Source organism: Phoca vitulina, unplaced genomic scaffold, assembly GCF_004348235.1.
Source record: "Phoca vitulina isolate PV1807 unplaced genomic scaffold, GSC_HSeal_1.0 scaffold2, whole genome shotgun sequence".
Taxonomy (NCBI): Eukaryota; Metazoa; Chordata; class Mammalia; order Carnivora; family Phocidae; genus Phoca; species Phoca vitulina.
In genome coordinates this window covers 66,430,106-66,452,276 of record NW_022589705.1, presented here as the reverse complement: position 1 = coordinate 66,452,276, position 22,171 = coordinate 66,430,106, and the positions used below count along the sequence as shown (strand labels likewise).

The window sequence follows — 22,171 nt, the reverse complement described above, 5'->3', positions numbered from 1 at the left end:
AACTCTCTGTAGCTGCTGCCAAAAGGAAACAAAAATGGTCCCTGCCTCTGGCAAACAAATAGAGCAAAGAGAAGAGAAATGAAAGCATCTTGGGCACCCAGTCAATCCCGGTGTTGTTGGAGACGATAGCAGCAGTGTCCTGGGCTGGGGTTGTTCCCGGCTGGGACTTAAACTCAAGCGAGGCCTTCCCCGGGGAAACCCTTACCTTGTCCTGTTTTCTCCAGCTCCCTCCTTTTCTTGGAGCAGGGCTGCTCATGGGCTTGTGCAAGGGAAGGTAGAGGAGAGGTCTTTCCTCTACCTTATAGTCAGGGATTCCACAAGGGCTCTGTGGGGAAGATCAGGAAGGGATATGGGAAGGCTCTGGGACAGTTTAATCAATCCCTTCTTGTCCCCCACCTACCTCCTTCCAAACCTATCCAGCTCCATCCCCTTTCTGTTGACAAGGAGCAGCCTTCTGGCCTCTTGGGCAACCCGGATCCCAAGGGTCAGAAAGCTCTGAGAGAGGGGACAGAACTTGAGAATAGGAAGAGCCTTTAGAAGCTGTCCAGTGCAACTTTCCCATTTTGCAGATGTGGAAACACAGGGACAGAGGAGAGGCGGTGACTGGGCCAAAGCCATGCAACATTCCAGAGGGCAGGTCTCCTTCCAGCCGGTGTCATCTGGGCTCCACAGATTTCATTTCATTTCCAAAGGGGACCCCCCCCCCCGGGGCACTGCGCAGCTCTTTACTCCCGCTCCCCCTCCCCCGCAGTTCTATCTCTTTCAACCACTTCTGCTGGGCCATTTCGGCTCCTGTCTGATGAGCACAAGTGTTCAGGAACCTTGTCCCCACCAGCGGTAGGAATGTGGAGCTCGAGAGCTCCCAAGAAGGCTGGTGGAGGTGTAGATCCCCCCGGGTAGGAATGCTCGTCCAGTCTCTCACAAGTTCAATGAGAACAGCACTAAGATTCAGGCAAGATTACACCAATGAACTTTAGAGACTTGGGATTTTTGAAGCAACGTGGAAACCAGTATTTCAAATCATTCTTTATAATTACTGCCACCCACAGTGAGCACATCAAGGGAAACCTTTACTTTGATAATTCTAGGAGGTAAAATCTCACCCCAGGAACCACTTTTATCTTCCACCAAACACCTGCAGGTTGTAAAGTAGTGCAGGGGGAGGCAAGAGCCCAGGGTGCGTGTGTTTGGGAGTGGGGGTGGTAAAGGGAAGGCGGACAGGATTCCAGAAGGGCTATGAGTATGGAAGTCTTACTTCTTAATTATCTGAAGCAGGAGAGGCAGTATAATTAGGATATAAAGGAGTGCAGCTGGAGAAGACTCAGAAAGACTCAAATCATGATAAAGGTTCCTGGCTCTTACTTACCAGGTTGAATAGACCATAGACTCCTCACTAAGGGGAGGTGAGAAGGAGTCTGTCTGGCTTCATAGATCACGGCTTTCTTTTATTTTTATTTGTTTATTTTAAAAAAGATTTTATTTACCTATTTGACGAGAGAGCGCGCATGTGCACAAGCAGGGGGAGCAGCAGAGGGAGAGGGAGAAGCAGGCTTCCCGCCGAGCAGGGCGCCTGATGCGGGGCTCGATCCCAGGGCCCTGGGATCATGACCTGAGCGGAAGGCAGCCACCTAACTGACTGAGCCACCCAGGACCCCACGGCTTTCTTTTATTGCTCTTGCCTCCGCTAAGACCAGTGGAGTTAGGCTTGATGCCTAGGCCAGGGCTGCCTCCTGCCTGTTTTAAGTCTCCAAAAGTCAACAGTTGACGTGGAAAAACTGTAGGGAGTGAATGGCAGGTGAGGCTGGGGGTGGGGAGGTGGCAGGGGCTGGGAATCTGTGTGGCAGGTAAGGGAACAGAGTAGAGTATTAAGTCCTGGACTCAGGATTGGGGGCCAGGCTGCCCAAATCGGCAGCTGGAGAAGGAGCGTCACGTACGGAGATGGCACTGCCAGCTGCTGGGCCTATGGGTCTTGAAAGCCTGATTAGGGTCAGGAACCGAAGTACTTCCAGGTCCTTTCAGGTGGAAGATGCTTTTATGGGCTAGGCTGGGCCAACCAGTCTGAAAGCAGTCCTCCTAAGAGCTTTACCCTGCTGCCCCCTGCCTGATAACCACAGTACACAAGAGCCAGGCCACTGTGTCTTATCCTGTTCTACACACTGGCTCTACATGGTTTTTACCACGTGACTCAAACCCGGAGCTTGGGACTACTCCACAAGTCTCTGGCATACCTTTGGGAATGCCCCCCACTTTTTAAAGTTTATTTAAATAAATTTTACACCCAACGTGGGGCTTGAACTCACAACCCCGAGATCAAGAGCCTCATGCTCTACTGACTGAGCCAGCCAGGCGCCCCATGGGAGCCCTTCTTTATTGGGAAATAAATACAGAGTCAAACAGGTGGGCCAGCCAACATCTGTAGTTCTGAGGGCCAAGAGAAAGGAGTCTGACTTGCTCAGAACTCAGATCTCCATGAGCTGGTCACTCCCCACGATCACCTCGTTCACTCGTTTGGCTACAAAAGAGAAGAAAAAAGTTGTTTGAGAACTGGCAGTAAAGGTGTCATTTCAAACCAAATTATTTCTAATTTCTATGTTCATAAACATTTATTCGTCTCCTATGTGGCTCTGCTCTTGAGAAGATCTTGGGAATACAATTTGCTAAAGGGATTATAGGAGAGGCAGCGTTTTCTCACACAGGAGGAAGGGACTCACTCTTTTAAACCTAGCTTCCGGGAGACTTCACATAGGAGGGGAACTGGATGGGTCTTACAGGATGAATAGAGTTTTTTCAGGCAGTGTATCAAAGGGAAGGCATTCCAGGCTGTTGGAACAACGTGAGCAAAGGTATAAAAATACAAGGAAGGCAAACATGAAATACTTTGGTGTGGCCAAATGGTAGGGGGTGGGGGGAAAAGGGTGAGAAGCAGTGGCACTAAACAGTTAAATGGAGATATCCAAAGGAGAAGGGGCGATGTTTCACATATAACATGGAAATAATACCACCTACTGCAGAGTTGTGAGAATTCAATGACTTAAAGAATCCTCAAGTGCTGGATAAGCAGTGGCCATTATTTTGTAAAGTCCAAAATATGGCCCTCCCTGACCCGATCCTTGCTTACCTCTCCAGCTTCATGTTCCACCATTCTGCAATTATACCTACAAGCCATACTATTTTGTAGCTCTAGACCTCTGCACAGGCTGTTCCCTCTGTCTAGAATGCCTTTCTTGCCCCTCATCCCATCACACTCTTGCCCTAAATGCCCTAATCAAGCGCCTCCACTATTAGTGGTGCCTTCCCTTCCAAACTGTCCATTTCCTGCTTTGTGAAAACACTACCGGATACATACCTCTGTCTCCAGGTCATTATCTCATTCTCCTACACTTCCCTGTAAGAATCTCAAGGGGGGCCAGTGTATTTATGTTTCTACCCCAGTGTCTAGCACAGCTACCAGCACGGGAAAGATTTCAGAGGTCCCGGGTAGTGAGGAGGATAGGGTACGATTATTAAGTGGAGAGCGAAAGTTGAAAGGAGATGAGGGTTGGTAAGAGTAGAGAAGCTCAGAGAATTGTAAAACTGAGTGTAAGTAGTCCAAGATATTTAGAAGAGAAGGAGCGAAGAGGAAGACTATGAGCCCTCAATATATTTAGGGGAGCACCATGGAAGTTGACCAGTGATGGGGTGAAGGGTAAGAAGAGGGTTAGTTTTCTAGGAATAAGAGCAATAGAATGGAGGCAGTGAACTAATGGTCTGGAAGGGGTAGGGGACCTAGGGGCATGTTATCTACTTCTTGCCTGGAGGTAGGGGGCACATGCAGGAGACAGGAGAGTTTTCCTGCCCTCTATTGGCTCAGACAGAAAAAGCTGACCAGCTGGCTGGAAATGGATTCTTTCTGGGCAAGCTTCCCATGGTTTCTAAGGATCCAACATGTTTCTTGTCATACTTGGGAGCTTGAATGTGACCCTGATAGGGATTGGGGGCTAGGCTGCCCAATTTGGCTTTCCTGATGCTCTACTTCAGTCTTAGAAGGCTTTGGTGCAGCAAAATGAAGATCCTTGATGATGGGACCAAGACTGACAGAGACATGTTTGGGTTTGTTCATATTGCCCATAGGCTGGAGCCTCTAAGGGGGTTTCTGACTGCAGCTTTGGAGACCTTAAGAATTCAGACATGTCTTCCGTTCTACCCACCTTTTCAGCTTTGCTTCTTGCTAGATCTCCCTTGTACCCTATATTCTAGATTTTGCAAATGGTTTGCAGTTTCCAACACATTGGATTTTTTTTGCCTTCAAGTGCTTGCTTACATGGTTCCCCTTTGCTTGAGTGGTTTTTCCCTTTGTGTATTTGATAAATAGCCCAAAAGTTCAAGATTTAGCATTAATGCCTTCCTTGGGCCAGAACTGACCGATTTCTCTTTTATGTCCTTAATTAACCCTGACAGTCTCCTACCATCATACCTGAGAAACTTTTCAATAATTATTTACTTGTCTGTTTCTGTACTGGGGGCAGTTGGACAGCAAGAGGCAAATCTTATTCATCTTTATACCTCTAGCCTAGAATATAGGAGGCAATAATAGTTTGTTGAATGTGCGTTTTGGGGGTTATGTGAGAGTACAGATGTAGGAAACGAAGCATATACAGAAGAGAAGGCCCCCAACCTCTTTGTCGAGAGTATAATTGACACATTTGGTGCATTACGGCAAGGGTGCTTAGGGATCCAGAGCATCCTCAGGCCTATTCTTCTAACTTTCCCCACAGGAAGAGAAAACTCGGTCTCGGCTTTTCACCAAGTTTGCTGTTACGGCACCATTTTGGACAGAGGCAAACTCAAGAGAAGGAAAAGATAGGAAAGGGAGGAAGAAAAGGTGACAACGCGGAAAAGACCTTCTGAGTCAAAAGGACTTGAGTTCTACTTTGCCTTTGAGCAGATTATTTCATGTCTTTGGGCTTTAGTTTCCTCATCAAGTAGGGATTCTATAAGATGATGGAGAGAAAGAGCCCAGCATGGTGCTTTGATAAGTATTAAACAGAAGTTACAGAATGGGGCTAGGGCTGGCCTCCTTTTTACGCTTCATAGCCATCTGTTTTCTTCAGTGAAAGGAATGGGAAGGAGGCCCAGATGCTGCTCAGGCTGCTAAATTCCCTAGCGCTGGGGATGGTCCTGGAGTGTGACTGTCAATCAGGATCCACCCTTGAGATAAGACTGACCAGAAAAGAACAAAGGAAATACTTCTTTGGCTAGCTTCTCAGGGGACCTCCAAAAGCTCCTTTTTACCCTTTATCCCTCTACAGCCGTAAGTCAGCCTCATCATCGCCTATCTAGACTCTGACATTTATTCTTCCTTCACCCAGTCTCTCCCTAGTTTCCACAGATACTGGGCTGTTCTGAAGACAGTCTTAGTTATTATTATTATTTTTTAAAGATTTTATTTATTTATTTGACAGAGAGAGAGACACAGCGAGAGAGGGAACACAAGCACGGGGAGTGGGAGAGGGAGAAGCAGGCTTCCCGCCAAGCAGCGAGCCCGATGCGGGGCTCGATCCCAACACCCTGGGATCATGACCTGAGCCGAAGGCAGATGCCTAACGACTGAGCCACACAGGCACTCTGACAGTCTTAGTTCTAATTAACACTCTATTTGGCCCTCAGTGCTCCAGACCAGAAGGGCAAATGAGGTGTCTGGCTGGGGCAGACAATGCTTTCTTTTGCTCTGCCAGGCTCCAAATAAACACCTGAGCCCTCTTTGGCCTGCCCTACCCACTTTACCCTCTACCCTCTGGTCTGCTCTTGGCCTGGGGGTGGGAGAAGACTTGCTTATTGGGATTCAGGGAAGAGAGACTAGATCTGGCATTTTGGGGACGGATGTATTTTCATGGGGATTCTGTAAGGTGGAGGAAACCTGGAGGGAGCAACAAACCGTACTCGTTCTGCTTGGCCAGGGCTGGGAGCAGGTTCCAGTAAACACTTGAAAAGTTCTGGGCTGGAATCAGATCCTAAGGATCCTTCCCTGAGAGTACAAAGGGAGGCTGGTAAGCTGAGGAGAAACCACTGGGACAGAAGGGAATGACAAGCTGCATATGAAAAGCTGCACTGATGGGAAGCTGGGAAGGATTCCTGCTAGCCAGGACTTGACCTATATGCCCGTCAGGTCTACTTTCATGGCCACAGGACTGGTCACTGTGGTCACAGGGAAGAGATCCAAGTTACCTCACTGACAATAAGAAGAGACTCACATGAAGTTTCCAATTAGAGTCTCTAGGTTTTGACTTTGTTGGCTGTGGCTTTTCCACTGGCTTGAGCAGGAGGTCAAACTTGACTGCCAGGATTTTTGCCAGAGATAATCTCATTAACTGAGCATGCTGGGGCGCGGTGAGAAAACCCAGAGTTCTGTTAGAAAATGGCTTGTTCTGCTGGTGGTGCTAGAAGAGGGCAGAGAGGGCTACACTGGGTTGTAAGAATCACATTTTGGGGGTGTAAAACTCATATGGACGTACTAACTCTGTGGTATGCAAATGATTGAAATCTGGAGAGGGGACAGCGTTGCTTCTGAGGATGAATGTTTTTTTCTGAAATCCCTCCAGGTGAGGAAGATTGAGTGGGGACTCTGCCATCTACTGAGGTGTCTGCTGCTGAGGATCTGAGTTGTTGATGTTTGTCTGGGTCATTCGCAGTAAAAGGTCTCGAGTGCTGCACTAATGGCTAGGAATTTGCCTTCTCCATATGGCTCAGCTGCAAGGACAAGTGACAGTGGGAACAGGTGACTGGCCAGGAGTACCTGTGGCAGGAAGGCACTGACTCCTGTGTTGGATGCACTGGTCCATCCAGCATAGAGGACAGAGCAGGAAGTGCTGGGATTCTCCAGTTTAGAGTCCAGATGACTTCCCTGGCCACCTCTCTTTCAGGAGGACCATTAAAGGGCCTCCTTCTAAAATGGGGACACACAGTGTTAGAGCCAGAAGTCCATGAGATGCTAAAGCCTATGACATCCTAGGAGTTTGGCTAGCCCAGCCTTGTGCTCCCTGATGGGAGATGCCATGACTCAAATCCTCAATATCTGGCATTCAGTTGTCATGCATGCATTCTGCATACAGACTGGAAAAGGTCCTTGGCAAAATAAAAGGAAGGAGCACCATTACTTTGTTGGAAATGGGAAGAAGCAGAAACTGTGAGGTTCCAGGTTCCAGCACACAAGAAAGGAGGGATCCTCTAGGGTGGTGGCAAATGGAGTTCATGCATTCAAATATGCCTATGGAATCTAAACTCTTTTTTTTTTTTTTTTTAAGATTTTATTTATTTATTTGACAGAGAGAGAGATACAGCAAGAGAGGGAACACAAGCACGGGGAATGGGAGAGGGAGAAGCAGACTTCCCGCGGAGCAGGGACCCCGATGCAGGGCTCCATCCCAGAACCCTGGGATCATGACCTGAGCCAAAGGCAGACACTCTTAACAATGACTGAGCCACCCAGGCGCCCCATGGAGTCTAAACTCTTAAAAACCACAAAAGGCAGCAGCTCCTGGCTCCAGGAGGGATTGAAAGAAGAAAGCACTGGAGGATGCTTCTACTTTTTGCTGAGCAGGACAGAATTTACAGAGACAAAGAGGCAGGAAGGAGGTGGAAGAAACATTGTTTGGGGCCACAAACCCAAAGAGAAGAGAACAAAGAAGGACAGAGAAATGCAATGAGGTGACAGGGAAGGGACAGGATAAGAAAGCAGCTCCACAGACCAGCTGAGCAGCTGCTTTTGGAACTCTGGGGACCCTTTCCAAGGCCTTCCATGGAGTCAGAGAAAAGGTTGGGTCTTGTGAATCCTATTAAAAAAAAATTTTTTTTTTTTTATTAAGAGTTTTATTTTTATTTTTTTAAGTAAGCTCTAGGCCCAGCATGGGGCTTGAACTCACGACCCCAAGATCAAGAGTTACATGCTTTACAGACTGAGCCAGCCAGGTGTCCCAGTCGAATCCTATTTTATTTTTATTTATTTATTTATTTATTTTGAATCCTTTTTTTAAAAATCTCATTTATTTATTTGACAGAGAGAGAGAGAGAGCGCACAAGTGGGGGGAGCTGTAGGCAGAGGGAGAGGGAGAAGCAGGCTCCCTGCCAAGCAGGGAGCCCGATGTGGGACTCGATCCCAGGACCCTGGAATCATGACCTGAGCTGAAGGCAACCGCTTAACCAACTGAGCCACCCAGGCACCCCTGAATCCTATTTTAAAGAAATTACCAATAGGCCCCAGTTGCTTAAGAAAGAAGTTTCTCTGTAGCCCAAGGGTAGGCCTGAGTGAGCTGGTATGTTGAGTAGGAGAAAGAACGAAGACCTGGGGTTCCTGAAGACCAGAAAGAGGTGGGATATGGAGGCCAAATATATTTTTCCAATTGGTCTGGGAAAGATGGACTAAAGGGAGAAAAGGTCTATGACTGATCAAATTCTGCTGGGCAAGCCAGGAGTGGCTTCTTTCTCTGGTCTTTTTGGAGGCTGTCTTGCAATAATTCAGGCTGAAGACCCAGTTTTGTCATTTACTAGCTATGTACCTTGGGTAAATTTCAACTTTTCAAAGTCTCAGTTTCCACTTCACCAAATGGGTCAATAATGAATCCCTACCTCAGAGAGTTTTCATGAGAGTCCAGTAAGATAGTGTATGTGAGAACATTTTAAAGATATAAACAACAGGGGCGCCTGGGTGGTGCAGTCGGTTAAGCGTCTGGCTCTTGGTTTCGGCTCAGGTTGTGATCTCAGGATGGTTAGATCGAGCCCCGCACAGGGCTCCGCACTCAGCACGGAGTCTGCTTGTCCCTCTCCCACTGTCCCTCGCACTCCTGTGTGTGTGCACGCTCTCTCTCTCTAAAAAAAGCTACAAACAACAACTGTAAGCCAATGGCATTCCAGGAGGGGAGCGCCATCCATGCGGCGAGTGTTGGGTGTACCAGCCCTCGCCCTCGCCCACGATTACAGAAGAAAACACCAAAGGCTGCGGTGCTGCCCTTGACCAACACTCCTGCTTGAAAGTTCTCTGGTGGGGCACTGGGTGCAAGGTGTCTGCCACTAATTCAACTAAAAATGCCAGCCTTCCTTGTCACACGGGCATGGACGTATGACCAGGCTTCACCTACAGACGCAGCCACCCCAAACTCGGGGCTGGGAGCTAGTGATACTAAGAAGCAGGAACCAGAGAGAATCCACGTTGGGCCTGCTGGGTGGTAGAAGCAGCAGTGAGGTGAGGACGGCAGTGGGGTCCTTGGCACAATGGTTGGGGGTGTACATCTTGGCTGGAACCCAGTTTTTAAGCTTGATCGTAGAACTGTGGCTTTGAATTGTTTTATCGGCTTAAATCAGCCGGAGTTAGTTTATGATGCTTTTAACAAAGAACCTTACTGGCAAACTAGTGACACTCAGGAAAGGCCTCTCAGAGATGACCATTGTCACATATAGAGGAAGAAAGTGCTTGAAATGTGAGAAGAAAGACATTGCAGAGGAGAGTTTCATCTCATCTCAAGTAGAGAAATAAAGGTGAAGGATGGTTTCAGGCCAAGGCCACACCTCCCCAATTCATTTATCAATGTTACATGTGGTTCTTATATCAGCATTAAGTTTAGAAAAAAAGTAAGGAGAGATCTCATGATAATTGCAACCATCTCACATATGCCTTTCTTGGAACGGTTTCTGCACTGAAATTTCAGAAAATATGCTCTATGGATCCCAAATTCATTCACTCCTTCCCTCCCCCCCCCCCCCCCACTATAAACTATAAACCTGTTCTGAGAGCTAGGGATGCATATTGAAATAAGTCAATCCTTGGTCTTAAGGATCTCGGTCAGTAGAGAGGCAGATTCATAGATAACTGCCATAACTTTTAATAAAGGTGCTGACAAAGTTCAGGGGTGCAGAGGAAGAAGGAATGCTTAGGTTGGCTGTGGGCAGTCATGGGAAGAGTCAGGGAAGGTTCTGCAGAACAGAAAACACTTAGGAAGAGTCTTCAAAAGAGGAATTCCAGAAAGAGAGGGCACGTACAGAGGCGTGGAGAGGCACAGCGGCACTGTGTGGACGGGGTACTCTAAGGCCCTTGGTGTGCTCCAGAAGCTGCGTGTGCTCCTCACAACATTCACTTATATTTAATTCTCACAACAATTCTCCAAGACCATGATTAGTGTCTCAACTTTTCTAGTTTCGAAAATCTAAGGTCTAGGGATGAAAAATACAACCTGGTGCACATCCAGTGAGTTGCACAGCTGAGATGGGAATCTAGGTCTGATTCTAAAGCTCCAAAGGGAGGTATGTGGCTTTAGAAAAGCGAAGGAGAGGGATGCCTGGGGGGCTCAGTCGTTAAGTGTCTGCCTTTGGCTCAGGTCATGATCCCAGGGTCCTGGGATCGAGCCCTGAGTCGGGCTCCCTGCTCAGTGGGGAGCCTGCTGCTCCCCCTGCCTGTGTGCTCTCTCTCTCTCTGACAAATAAATAAATAAAATCTTTAAAAAAATGAAAAAAATAAAAAGGGAAGGAGAAAAAAACTGAAGAAGGCCTGTTTGCTGTGGTTTCTACCAATTCAGAATTGGTGGGTTAATTCTTTCAGCAGCTCTCCTACTTACTCCACTATACTCTAGATGTAGACATAATCTCAAAAGGAATTAGCCCATTCTAATTGATCTTGAACTTTTTGTCTACTTTTTGATTAAAAACATCCAGCCAAAGATTGGACCATTCAAATTGTCAGCCCAGCAGAGAAACCCTGATGTTTGTATGTCTCTCATGCACCACACACAGGCACAGCTCAGAGACAGTGTGTGTTCGGTTCCACTACAATAAAGTGAATATCACACTAAAGCAAATCAAGTGAATTTTTTGGTTTCCCAGTGCATATAAAAGTTATGTTTACACTATATGGTAGTCTATGAATTGTGCAATAGCATTATGTCTAAAAAATATATATACATACATTAAAAATGCTTTATTGCTACAAAATGCTATCATCTGAGCTCTCAGCAAGTCATAATCTTTGTGTTGGTGGAGGGTCTGGCCTCGATGTTGACGGCCGCTGCCTGGTCACGGTGGTGGGTGCTGAAGGCTGGGGTGGCTGTGGTGATTTCTTAACATAAGACAACAGTGAAGTTTGCCGCACTGATTGACTCTTCCTTTCAGAAATGATTTCCCTGTAGCATGTGATGCAGTTTGACAGAATTTTACTCATGGCAGAACTTCTTTCAAAATTGGAGTCAATGCTCTCAAACTCTGCAGCTGCTTTAGCAACGAGTTTATATAGTCTAAATCTTTTCTTGTCAATTCTACAATCTTCACAGCATTTTACCAGGAGTAGATTCCATCTCAAGAAACCACTTTCTTTGTTCATCCATCAGATGTAACTCCTCATCTGTTCAGGTTTTATCAAGAGATGGCAGTGATTCAGCCACATTTTCAGGCTCCACTTTTGAACCTAGTAATTCTCTTGTTCTTTCCACCCATCTGCGGTTACTTCCCCCACTGAAGTGTTGAACCCCTCAAAGTCACCCATGAGGGCTGGAATCAACTTCTTCTAAAGTCCTGTTAATGTTGCTATTTTGACCTCTTCCTGTGGATCACAACTGTTGTTGTTGTTCTTTTTTTTAAAAGATTTATTTATTTATTTATTTTTTAAAAGATTTTATTTATTTATTTGAGAGAGAGAATGAGATAGAGAGAGCATGAGAGGGTCAGAGGGAGGAGCAGACTCCCTGCCGAGCAGGGAGCCTGATGTGGGACTCGATCCCGGGACTCCAGGATCATGACCTGAGCCGAAGGCAGTCGCTCAACCAACTGAGCCACCCAGGCGCCCCTCTGGAAGGTTTTCAATTTACTTCTCCCAGATACATCAGAGGAATCACTATGGCAGCTATAGCCTTAAGAAATGTATTTCTTTTTTTTTTAGAGAGGATGAGCAAGTGGGGCGGGGGGGAGGGTGTGGGGCAGGTGGTGTGGGGCAGGGGCAGAGGAAGAAGGAGAGAGAGAATCTTAAGTAGGCTCTACGCCTAGCATGGAGCCTAATGTGGGCTTGATCTCATGACCCTGAGCCGAAATCAAGTCAGATGCTTAATGGAATGAGCCACCCAGGAACCCCAAGAAATGTATTTCTTAAATAAATAATAAGACTTTTACTCCTTGATCCGTGGGCTACAGAATGGATGTTGTGTTAGCAGGCATGAAAACAATATGACTCTTATTGTACATCTCAATCAGAGCTCTTGGGTGACCAAGTGCATCATTAATGAGCAGTAATATTTTGAAAATAATCTTTTTTTCTGAGCAGGAGTTCTCAACAGTGGGCTTAAACTATTCAGGAAATAGCTGTAAACAGATGTGCTGTCATCTAGGCTTTGTTGTTGCATGTATAGAGCACAGGAAGAATAGATTTAGCTAATTCTTAGGGGCCCTAGGATTTCCAGAATGACGAATGAGCACTGGCATCAGCTTAAAGACTCTAGGGGCATGCACGGGCTGTTTTGTCTACATTGAAAATATGTTGTTTATTTTATTTTATTTTTTAAATTTTATTTATTTATTTGACAGAGAGAGACACAGCGAGAGAGGGAACACAAGCAGGGGGAGTGGGAGAGGGAGAAGCAGGCTTCCCGCGGAGCAGGGAGCCCGATGCGGGGCTCGATCCCAGGACCCTGGGATCATGACCTGAGCCGAAGGCAGACGCTTAACGACTGAGCCACCCAGGCGCCCCTGAAAATCTGTTGTTTAGTGTAGCCACCTTCGTGAATTATCTTAGCCAGATCAGAAGCCCCAGTTGCCTAATGGATAAGGAACTGGCCTCCTATCTTAGCCAGATCTGGAAAACTTGCTGCAGCTTCTACAGCAGCACTCGCTGCTTCATCTTGCACTTTTTTGTTACAAAGATGGCTTCTTTCCTCCAACCTCATGAACCCACCCCTGCTAGCTTCCAACTTTTCTTCTGCAACTTCCTCCCTTCTCTCGGAATTGAAGAGAGTGAGGGCCTTGCTCTGGGTTAGGCTCTGGCTTAAGGGAATATTGTGGCTGGTTTGATCTTCTATTCAGACCTCTCAAACTTTCTCCATATCAGCAATAAGGTTGTTTTGAGTATCATTTGTGTGTTCACTAGAGTAGCACTTTTAATTTCCTTCAAGAACTTCTCCTTTGAATTCACACCTTGGCTGACTGGCGCAAGAGGCCCAGCTTTCAGCCTATCTCGGCTTTTAACATGCTTCCCTCACTTAAGAGCTTAATCGTTTCTAGCTTTTGATTTAAAGTGAGAGACGTGCAGCTCTTCCTTTCACTTGAACGCTTAGAGGCCACTGTAGGGTTATTAATTGGCCTAATTTCATTTTTTAAAATTTTTAAAAAAAGATTTTATTTATTCATTTGAGAGAGAGAGAGAGTGTTAGTGCACAAGCTGAGGGAGGGGCAGAGGGAGAGGAACAAGCAGACTCCCCACTGAGCAGGGAGCCTGATGTGGGGCTTGATCCCAGGACCTTGAGATCATGACCTGAGCCAAAGGTAGACACTTTTTTTTTTTTTTTAAAGATTTTATTTATTTATTTGACAGAGAGAGACACAGCGAGAGAGGGAACACAAGCAGGGGGAGTGGGAGAGGGAGAAGCAGGCTTCCCGCGGAGCAGGGAGCCCGATGTGGGGCTCGATCCCAGGACCCTGAGATCACGACCTGAGCCGAAGGCAGATGCTTAACAGCTGAGCCACCCAGGCGTCCCCATTGGCCTAATTTCAATATTGTCTCTCAGGGAATAGGGAGGCTGGAGGATAGGAAAGAGACTGGGGAATGACTGGTTGGTCAAGCAGTTAGAACACACACAAAGTTTATCAGTTAAGTTTGCCATCTTATACGGATGCAGTTCATAGAGGCCCCGCTCCCCAATTACAATAGTAACATCAAAAATCACTGATCTTTGGGGCGCCTGGGTGGCTCAGTCATTAGGCGTCTGCCTTCGGCTCAGGTCATGATCCCAGGGTCCTGGGATCAAGCCCCACATCGGGCTCCCTGCTCGGCGGGAAGCCTGCTTCTCCCTCTCCCACTCCCCCTGCTTGTGTTCCCTCTCTCGCTGTGTCTCTCTCTGTCAAATAAATAAATAAATTCTTTAAAAAAAAAATCACTGATCATAGATCACCAGAACAAATATGATAATAATGAAAAAGTTTGAAATATTGCCAAGAATTACCAAAATGTGACACAGAGACACGAAGTGAGCAAATGCTGTTGGAAAAACGGCGCCCGGAGACTTGCTTGATGCAAGGTTGCCACAAACCTTCCACTTGTAAAAGAAACGCAGTATCTGTGAAGCACAGCAAAACAAGGTACCTGGACAGTTCTTCTCCAGCTACAGAGCAGAGTGAGCCAAGAGCACAGCTCGTAGCATCACCGCTAAGAGAACAGCTCTGAGCGAAGGGCTTCTGAAGAAGCTGCTAACCTTCCTCCAGGAGCCTATGGGACTACCTCTCTGAAATATCAGGTGAGACAAGGTGCTCAAGGGGTCTAGGACGTCAAAAGCTAGTTTCAATGCTTTTGTTGGATTACTGGCCCTTCTCACATAGGTCCAAGAGCCACTGTAAAGTACTGGTGCTAGTCTGGGCCATCAGATCTTTTTGGTATGTTTTAAAATTTTTGATAATAAGGCTGCATGCATTTATGAGCTTATCTGTAAAATACATTCCTAAAAATGGAACTGTTAAGTCAAAGTTAAAAGGTCTGACAATGATGTCAATTCCCCTCCAAAGATGGCTTTATCGATTCATGTTCTCACCCACAGAGTATGCTTGTGCTTGTTCCCTAATCGTCACCAGCACTGAGTACCATCTGTACTACTACGCTAAGTAAAAAATGGCACCTGTGATTGTAATTTGGTTTACCTTTGGCGTCAATCCTCTGGCCACTTCCAATTAGGCAGTTCTTGATGTCCGCTCCTTTCTCGATCACAGCATTGTTGCAAATGACACTGCCCTGGATGTTGCTTCTGTAACACAGGAGCCAAGTTAAAGAATGCCCGTGACTCTCATCACCATCCTCACCACTATGGGTTGGCGGTTCTGGCTCCTCCACAGGCTAGGAATAGCTGCTCCATCCAGTTAATGGCTACATGCCTCAAGTTATCACTAGGAGACAGAATGGCTCAGTGGCAGCAAGCGTGGACCTAGCTTTAGCAAAGTCCAGAGTTCGGATATGCTCATAATGATCTTTCCTGCCAAGGCTTGAAAACTGCAGACCCTGTGACTTCAGTTCTTTAGGTACCCCAGACCTGGAGGTCTAAACTCCACCCTGTCTCTCCTTATTTGGTCTGGGTGGCTAGAAGCTGGCACTAGTCCCTGGACTGACCCATCACTCTGCTTCTCATCTGGGAATATATCCCAAATTTCATTTAAGGCTTAGATCCCATGAATCTTCTTAGGTCAGTTATGGAAACAATAGGTGCCCCACAGCTCTCACTACAGACTCTGGTTAATCAAAACCAAACTCACTTAGAAGACAAAAAACCCAAAACCAAAACCCAATGTTTTTTAAACTAGCTCCATGACACATCAAAGACTACTCCAGATCCTAAAGCCACATTCTCAAGAGTAGCACCTCTTGTTCTTAGCATTTGAATGTGTTTAAAGAGCATCCTTCTGGCTCCTGAAGACCGGTGCATGAGAAGAAAGGTCCTTTTGAAAATCTTTGCTAGCACACATCACACATTGCCTACCCTACTCTATGCTAGGTGTTGTGCAAATAAATACTCTATGTACATTATAGGAATGACTTACAAATCTAGCCATTTCATCAGAAAAATCACCTGGGCAGTGTAAAAAATAACAAACAAAAACACCCTCATTGTCCTGGCTTCCATCAATCTTTTTGGTAGGTCTGAGATGGGGGCTTCATGTATTTAATTAGAAAAAAAGAGCTTCCTAGATGATTCTAGGAGTATTATTTTTGCCTCTGATGCAGTAAAAATAACAACCACATTTTGCAGATGAGGTAACAGATTTAGGGAAGTTAAACCATTTGCCCCAAACCACAAAATTGCCAAGTATCAGATTCAAATCTAGGTCTGCCTGACTCCAGAATCCATACATTTAATCATAATGGCATATAAAGAAATCAAAAGAAGAAAAGACTGGAGGAAGCTTGCTTGGAACTGCCAAGTTGCTTTTCGGAGCCAAATGGCTCTGTGGAAGGAAGGGCTCTGTTCTAACAGGGGAATATTCACTACCCTAAAGAGTCACAAGTGGGCTAGAGAGGAGAAGGAAGGTGAGTAGGAAGGGTGTGAGCTCCATTTAAACAAAACAAAACAAAACAAAACAAAACAAAACAAAACAAAACAAAACAAAACAAAACACCAATTAAGGAAAAATCCTCAGGCAACCCAGGAGGCGTGGGGGATGGGGAGGAGGACATTCCAAAGACTGAAACTATTAATGCACAGGCCATTAAAAAAGATTCTTCCCAAATGCCAAAACTTTAGTAAAATGCAGAAAAGGAATTCTAGCCCCGTTACGGCATTCCAGAGTCTTCTTTATCTCTATTCTTCTGGAAGGTTAAGCCAGTCAGAAAGCAGCAAAAGGCAAAAGCCATAGCACCTCTGTGGTGTGGGCTAGAGATAGGCAGACAGTATTAATTTGTTTTTTTAGTTTTTTAGCTCAAATTCAGAATACACTTAAAAAAAAAAAAAATTTGGGATACACAGTGGGTGGGCATTAAGGGACCTCCCAGAACTTTCCAACTTGCCTTCTGCTTTAGGCAAAGCAGTTCAGTTAGCAGTTAGAGTGGTTCCTGCTTCTTGATGAAAATTCCCCCAAAGAGTAGTAAGGAAGTATAGAAAGCCTCAGAAAACAGGCTCCCGGGACAAAGCAGGCTTATAATTGGCTACTAGTTTGTCACTGAAAAGTCTCCTTTCTTTTTCCAGAGTGGGAGTAGGAGGATACTTCCTGCTCCGTAGTTTAAGAGCCTGAGAACGCATGCTCTGGAGCTAGGGAAGGGGTAAACATAGTTGGCAGACAAGAAACAGCCAAGAGGAATTCAAGCGGCCATAATTAGAGACTACTACATGGCTATTTTGGAATTTGGGATATAAGTGGGAACCATTTCTGGAAGGAAGAGGCTAGATTGACTGAGGTCAGATTTCCATAGCAATGGATGGCCTGGGTTCTCCTTATGTCCAGCCAGTCTGATTGAGGTGTTCAGGAACCTCGTCTCATCTAGTTTATGTGTAACTCCCTATGAGACCCATAAACTACCCATGTAGAATCTGCAGATATGATGGAGAAAAAGTGGGTTGACTGAAAAGAAGCTGGGGGCTCTCCTGAAGCTCTTGGTCAGTGGATCTGTGGAAGGCTTTGAGATGAACACCTGACAAAATGCTTAGTGAGTGTGAAGCTCTTTTCTGTCATTTGTTTCTTCATTGTTTCCTATTACCACTGCTATGGTCACAAGTCACCTCCATTAGCAAGGCTGAGGCATTCTGGAAAAATGTCAAGCCAATATAGCTTTCCATCTGTCCAGGAAGAAATTCCAAGATTAAGGATTTTCCTGGAAGTGTGGGTAGCTCATGCTGGAGAGGAAGGACTGGTACTACCATATCAAATAAGCCCTCTCCAAGGCTTGGCTGCCAATCTACAATAATGGCTTTGCCTTTTCTGCTCAGTGCATAAAGCAGAGCAGAGGTGACTTCCTCTACAGCTCAAGCAAAGAACTGGCTCAATGCCAAAACTATGGTTTTTGCAACGTAGTTTTAACTCTTAGCTTGGTACTAAGGACTCTGCTGTGCTAATACCTGGTTGTGTTTTCTAAGAAGCTGTTGAAAGATGGCTAAGATTAACGGGGTTTTGGTCCTCATTTCTCCTTGGTGGGGTTAAATTATTATTATTATTTTTTGAGGGGTGGGGAGGGGCAAAGGAAGAGGGAGAGAGAATCTTAACCACGCTCCATGCCCAGCTCGGAGCTGAGCTGAAGACTGGGCTGGTTCACAACCTTGAGATCATGACCTGAGCCAAAATCAAGAGTTGGATGCTTAACCGACTGAATCACCCAGGCGTCCCTTGGTGTGGTTAAATTTTAAGCAAAACTGCAGGCTTTGGGAAATTACCCTGAAAATCCTAATGCTTCAGGTGGAGAAGAGACCATGAGAAAAACACAGAGGTCTACAGTAAGATCTGTAGATCCACTGAATGGCCAGGCATATTATGCCACAGCATGTTGTGGCCTAGACATAAGGAAGAAGTCCTGGGGGTGCCTGGGTGGCTCAGTTGGTTAAGTGTCTGCTTCCAGCTCAGGTCATAATCCCAGAGCCCTGCGTGTCAGGCTCCCCACTGAGCAGGGAGCTTGCTTCTCATCTCTCTCCCTCTGCCCCTGCCCCCTACTCTCTCTCAAATAAACAAATAAAAAAAAACTTTTAAAAAAAAAAAAAAAAAAAAGGAAGAAGCCCTGGCCTGGGAAGCAAAATGGCCTCCAAATTCTAGTTGCTCTTCTGGCTTTGGTTAGAACTTTCTTTAGTTTATTACAGAAGGAAAGGGAATTCACATAACTCTGATGTCGGATATTTCTCAGTCATTACAGAAAGCATTTTATGTTCATTATGTAACTTAATCCTTTTGGCAAGCCTGCAGGGATGGTGGTATTTATTCTAATTTTTACAGAGAAATTTGAGGCTCACAGAGATTAAGCAATGTGCCCAAGCGTACATAGTGGTAAGTGACTCTCCATTGTGTGAGGGGCTTGGACTCAGCTGGTGACTGGGCAGTATCTGGCAAAGAGCCATGAAACTTTTCAGTAACTCTGAGGACAGGTAGGTTCTTCTCTGGAGAGAAGCTGGTAGGCTTTCTAAACTTACTCATAACCTTGGGTGAGAAAAGAGTATGGAACTGGAGTTTTTTAAGTATATGACTAAAGGCCTACTTTAGGCCAGCTCACTACTTCAGCCCAAAGATTATGGTTGAGTCACCTGGATTTCCCCAGAGGTAAGAGCCTCCTAACCTTAGCCCAAGGGGTCCCTGTCCAGGAGTCCCTCTAGATGAAGAACGATGGATTATTTTTAATGAACTATTTCAGGCACAGTAGAAGGGCTATACTAGCAGACAGTATATAGTATTGTTTTCCATGTTTTCAAATTTTATATAAATGCTATAATTCTCTATGTTTCCTTCTGCAACTTGCTTTTTTCTCCTTCAACATCATTGTGATATTTATCCAGGTTAATTCATGTAATGAGACATAATGCTTGAAGAAATATTTCACCTTCCAGTCTCTGATCAATCTTGCTCTTGGTCCTCTGGATGAAAATGTATTGGCTTCAGTGAACAGGCTGAAAATTTCCTCCCTTTAGTTCTGTGTGCCTCCCTTCACTATATAAAGGTTTAGTGGTGAGAAACGTCTCCCTCCTAAGAAATCTAAGTCCTTCCATTCCCTAAAGAGAGGCTAAGAAAAAGAAGGGTGTGGAGGGAATCAAAGTAACGAGGTAACAACCTCAAAGAATTAAGCTGAATATTCTCCATCTAAGAAGATGGGTTTAGCATGGAGGCAAGGAATGAGTCAAAAGTCCTAAGGAGCCCTTTTAAGTCCAGGGGATCTTTCCAAAGTTTCATAATTTGGTATTTTCAAGAGTGTTACTGAAGAAACATGGACAAAATTCTTCTAATAATCACAGTCCTTTTGCAACTCTAATTACCACAGACTTAATTTTATGTTTAAGGGAGTTCACTCTTATACCCAACCAACCCATTAATCAATATTTTGCTTCATTTCTTACTTGGTTATATTATGTCTTCAAGTAGAGTTTTCCAGAGGGTTCATGGGTGACACATCTCCTGAGCCAGAAGATATACTCCAGAAATACTGGAGTATTTCTGATGATTTTATATTTCAACCATAACTTGACTAGCTATGGGATTCCTAGAGGTCACAATCATTTTCTCTCCAAATTTTCTAAATGTTGTTTCACTCCTAAATGGTTGCCTTCAATGTTATCACAGAAAAGTCTGAGGCCAGCCCTCCTATGTGCCTCAATGGTTTTTTTCTTTCAGTTCTATGTGCCTTGAGATTTTGCAAAAGAAACGTTTGCCAATTCTTTGGTTTACCCATGCCCTTATTCCTTTCGCTGGTCAAATCTTGGTGTTCTCTTTGGATTTGATCTACATTCCATTGTGTCTGGCAGATATTCTTCAGTCTGTGTACAGATACGTGGTATTATCTAGTTTTATTATAGATGAAGTTTCCTTTTCTGGTTTTGCTTGTACATTTTTATTCTGGTGAGTTTTTTTTTTTTTTTTTTAAGATTTTATTTATTTATTTGACAGAGAGAGATAGTGAGAGCAAGAACACAAGCAGGGGAAGTGGGAGAGGGAGAAGCAGGCCTCCCACCGAGCAGGGAGCATGATGCGGGGCTCGATCCCAGGACCCTGGGATCATGACCTGAGCCAAAAGCAGACGCTTAATGACTGAGCCACCCAGGCGCCCCTATTTTGGTGAGTTTTAAGGATTGAAGCGCTCCACCATTTTTTCTAGAAGTACACACGGTTCCCTTGACAGATACTCAGCCAATTATACTAGGGAAGGTTAAATCAGGGACTCCTACTTTTCATTTAGTAAATACTTAATAAGATATCTAGCATGTAAAGAGTATAGTATTAGGCATTAAGAGATACAAAGATATAGGAGAACTATTTCTGTATTGAAGGAATCTATAGCCTACTGAGGGAAAAAGAAAGATGCACTAAATGGCACATGAGCATACATCAAGTGTTATGGGTGCACAGGGAACACAGGGGTGGGGGAAATAATTTCTGGCCAGGACAGTTCAAGAAGGCTGCGTGGAGGAGTTGGCATATGTACTGGACCTTGAAAGATGAGCAGGAGGATTTCTATAGGTAAAGATCTCTAGAAAGAGGCAATTGAGGCAGAGTGAATGTCAGGAATAAAGGGGAGTAGAAAAGTAAGGGACCCAGTGAGCAGGGCAGTCAGTTGAGTGTAGGTGAAGAGGACACTCAGGGTAACAATGAGAAGCAATAATATATAGTTTGGCTCTGACAGTTGGCACTTGCTGCCTACAGAAAGCACAGGAAATCTAGGTGAAAACCTGGCTCCCTGGCCTGCCTGCCTGCATGTGAAGGAGCTACCTTACACTGCTGCTTGGGTCATTCACCATGGACAAGGAGGAGATGCAGGAGATGTTGTTCAGAACCAGAAAGCCAAAGATACAGAACACAGAACTGACAATGAAGTCTTGACAATGAAGTTTTCACTAGACTTTGGATTCCTGGGCATCAGCTGTCACAGAACTTGGAATTTCTACCAGAAACCGAAAATGAGAAAGACAGGCAGGAGCCTTCCTTGCATAGTCTCGCCTACACCTTCCCCAAGGTGGTCCTATTAGCACCCCTCAAGCCCTGAGGGCCTTGGGCAGATGTCCAAGCCACTGTCCAGAAAGCCTCGGCAGCTCACCGCTGCTGGCAGAGACAAGCAAGCCTAGAATATGAGAAACTCCCTTCTGGACAAATTCACGCTCCTACTCGGCCGCTCAGTTCAGATGTAATAGCAGCAGGGTAATAAAGTCTCACACGACTGCAATTTAATTACTTTCCCCAAATTTACCATAAGTAATTAAAACGAAATGACCTGAAAATAATGGAAAAAGGTTCATATGGGATGCAGGATGTCTGATCTTATCATGAGGAGCTAATTTGCCAGATTGGGTAACCTCTAATGGCCTCCCTAGTCATTAGCCCCATGTGGGCTGCCTATAGCCCTCCCTCAACCTTCTTAGTGGAAAAAATAGCAGCCACCACCATCTAAACCTTTATTGTTTCCCTAGCTTATGAGGCCATCCAAGACTATACCTCCTCCAAAACAGCAACTTACTCTAGGATATTATGCTAGGCATTCTCTATGAACTTCTCTCATATGAGCAAGCTGGAGTTTCTTCCCGAGCTTTGGTTCCTCACCAAGTCTCTTCATGTCAATTCAGGACACCAATACTGGACTTTAAAGAGGTGCCAGAGAGCTGTTCCTTTGTCTGCCCGCCCACAGGAGGGGAGGGAGAGGTTGCTAATTAAAGCAAATGGAAAAGTCATGGCATTGTCTTCCCTGGAAGGTCTGAGGCAAGATGAGACAGAGTGGAAGTTACAAAGCCTCATGAGCTACTCTGGAATTAGGGGATCAAATGGATAAAGGCAAGTGTGGTTCTGGTTTGGAGAGAATGGT

At 45.4% G+C, this 22,171-nt stretch overlaps 1 protein-coding gene across 6 annotated transcripts in view; it reads right to left on the bottom strand.

The window, feature by feature from the left end:
• Positions 1-2,314: 2,314 nt before the first annotated feature.
• EIF2B3 (eukaryotic translation initiation factor 2B subunit gamma) overlaps positions 2,315-22,171 on the bottom strand; it is a 124,391-nt gene continuing 104,534 nt past the window's right edge. For all 6 annotated transcript variants that reach the window (XM_032430353.1, XM_032430376.1, XM_032430361.1 and 3 more), the window contains 2 exons: positions 14,851-14,954; positions 2,315-2,512 (listed from right to left, as the gene is read on the bottom strand). In XM_032430353.1, coding sequence (XP_032286244.1) covers positions 2,460-2,512; positions 14,851-14,954 — 157 coding nt within the window. In that variant the 3' untranslated portion in view covers positions 2,315-2,459. The remainder of the gene's footprint in view (positions 2,513-14,850; positions 14,955-22,171) is intronic.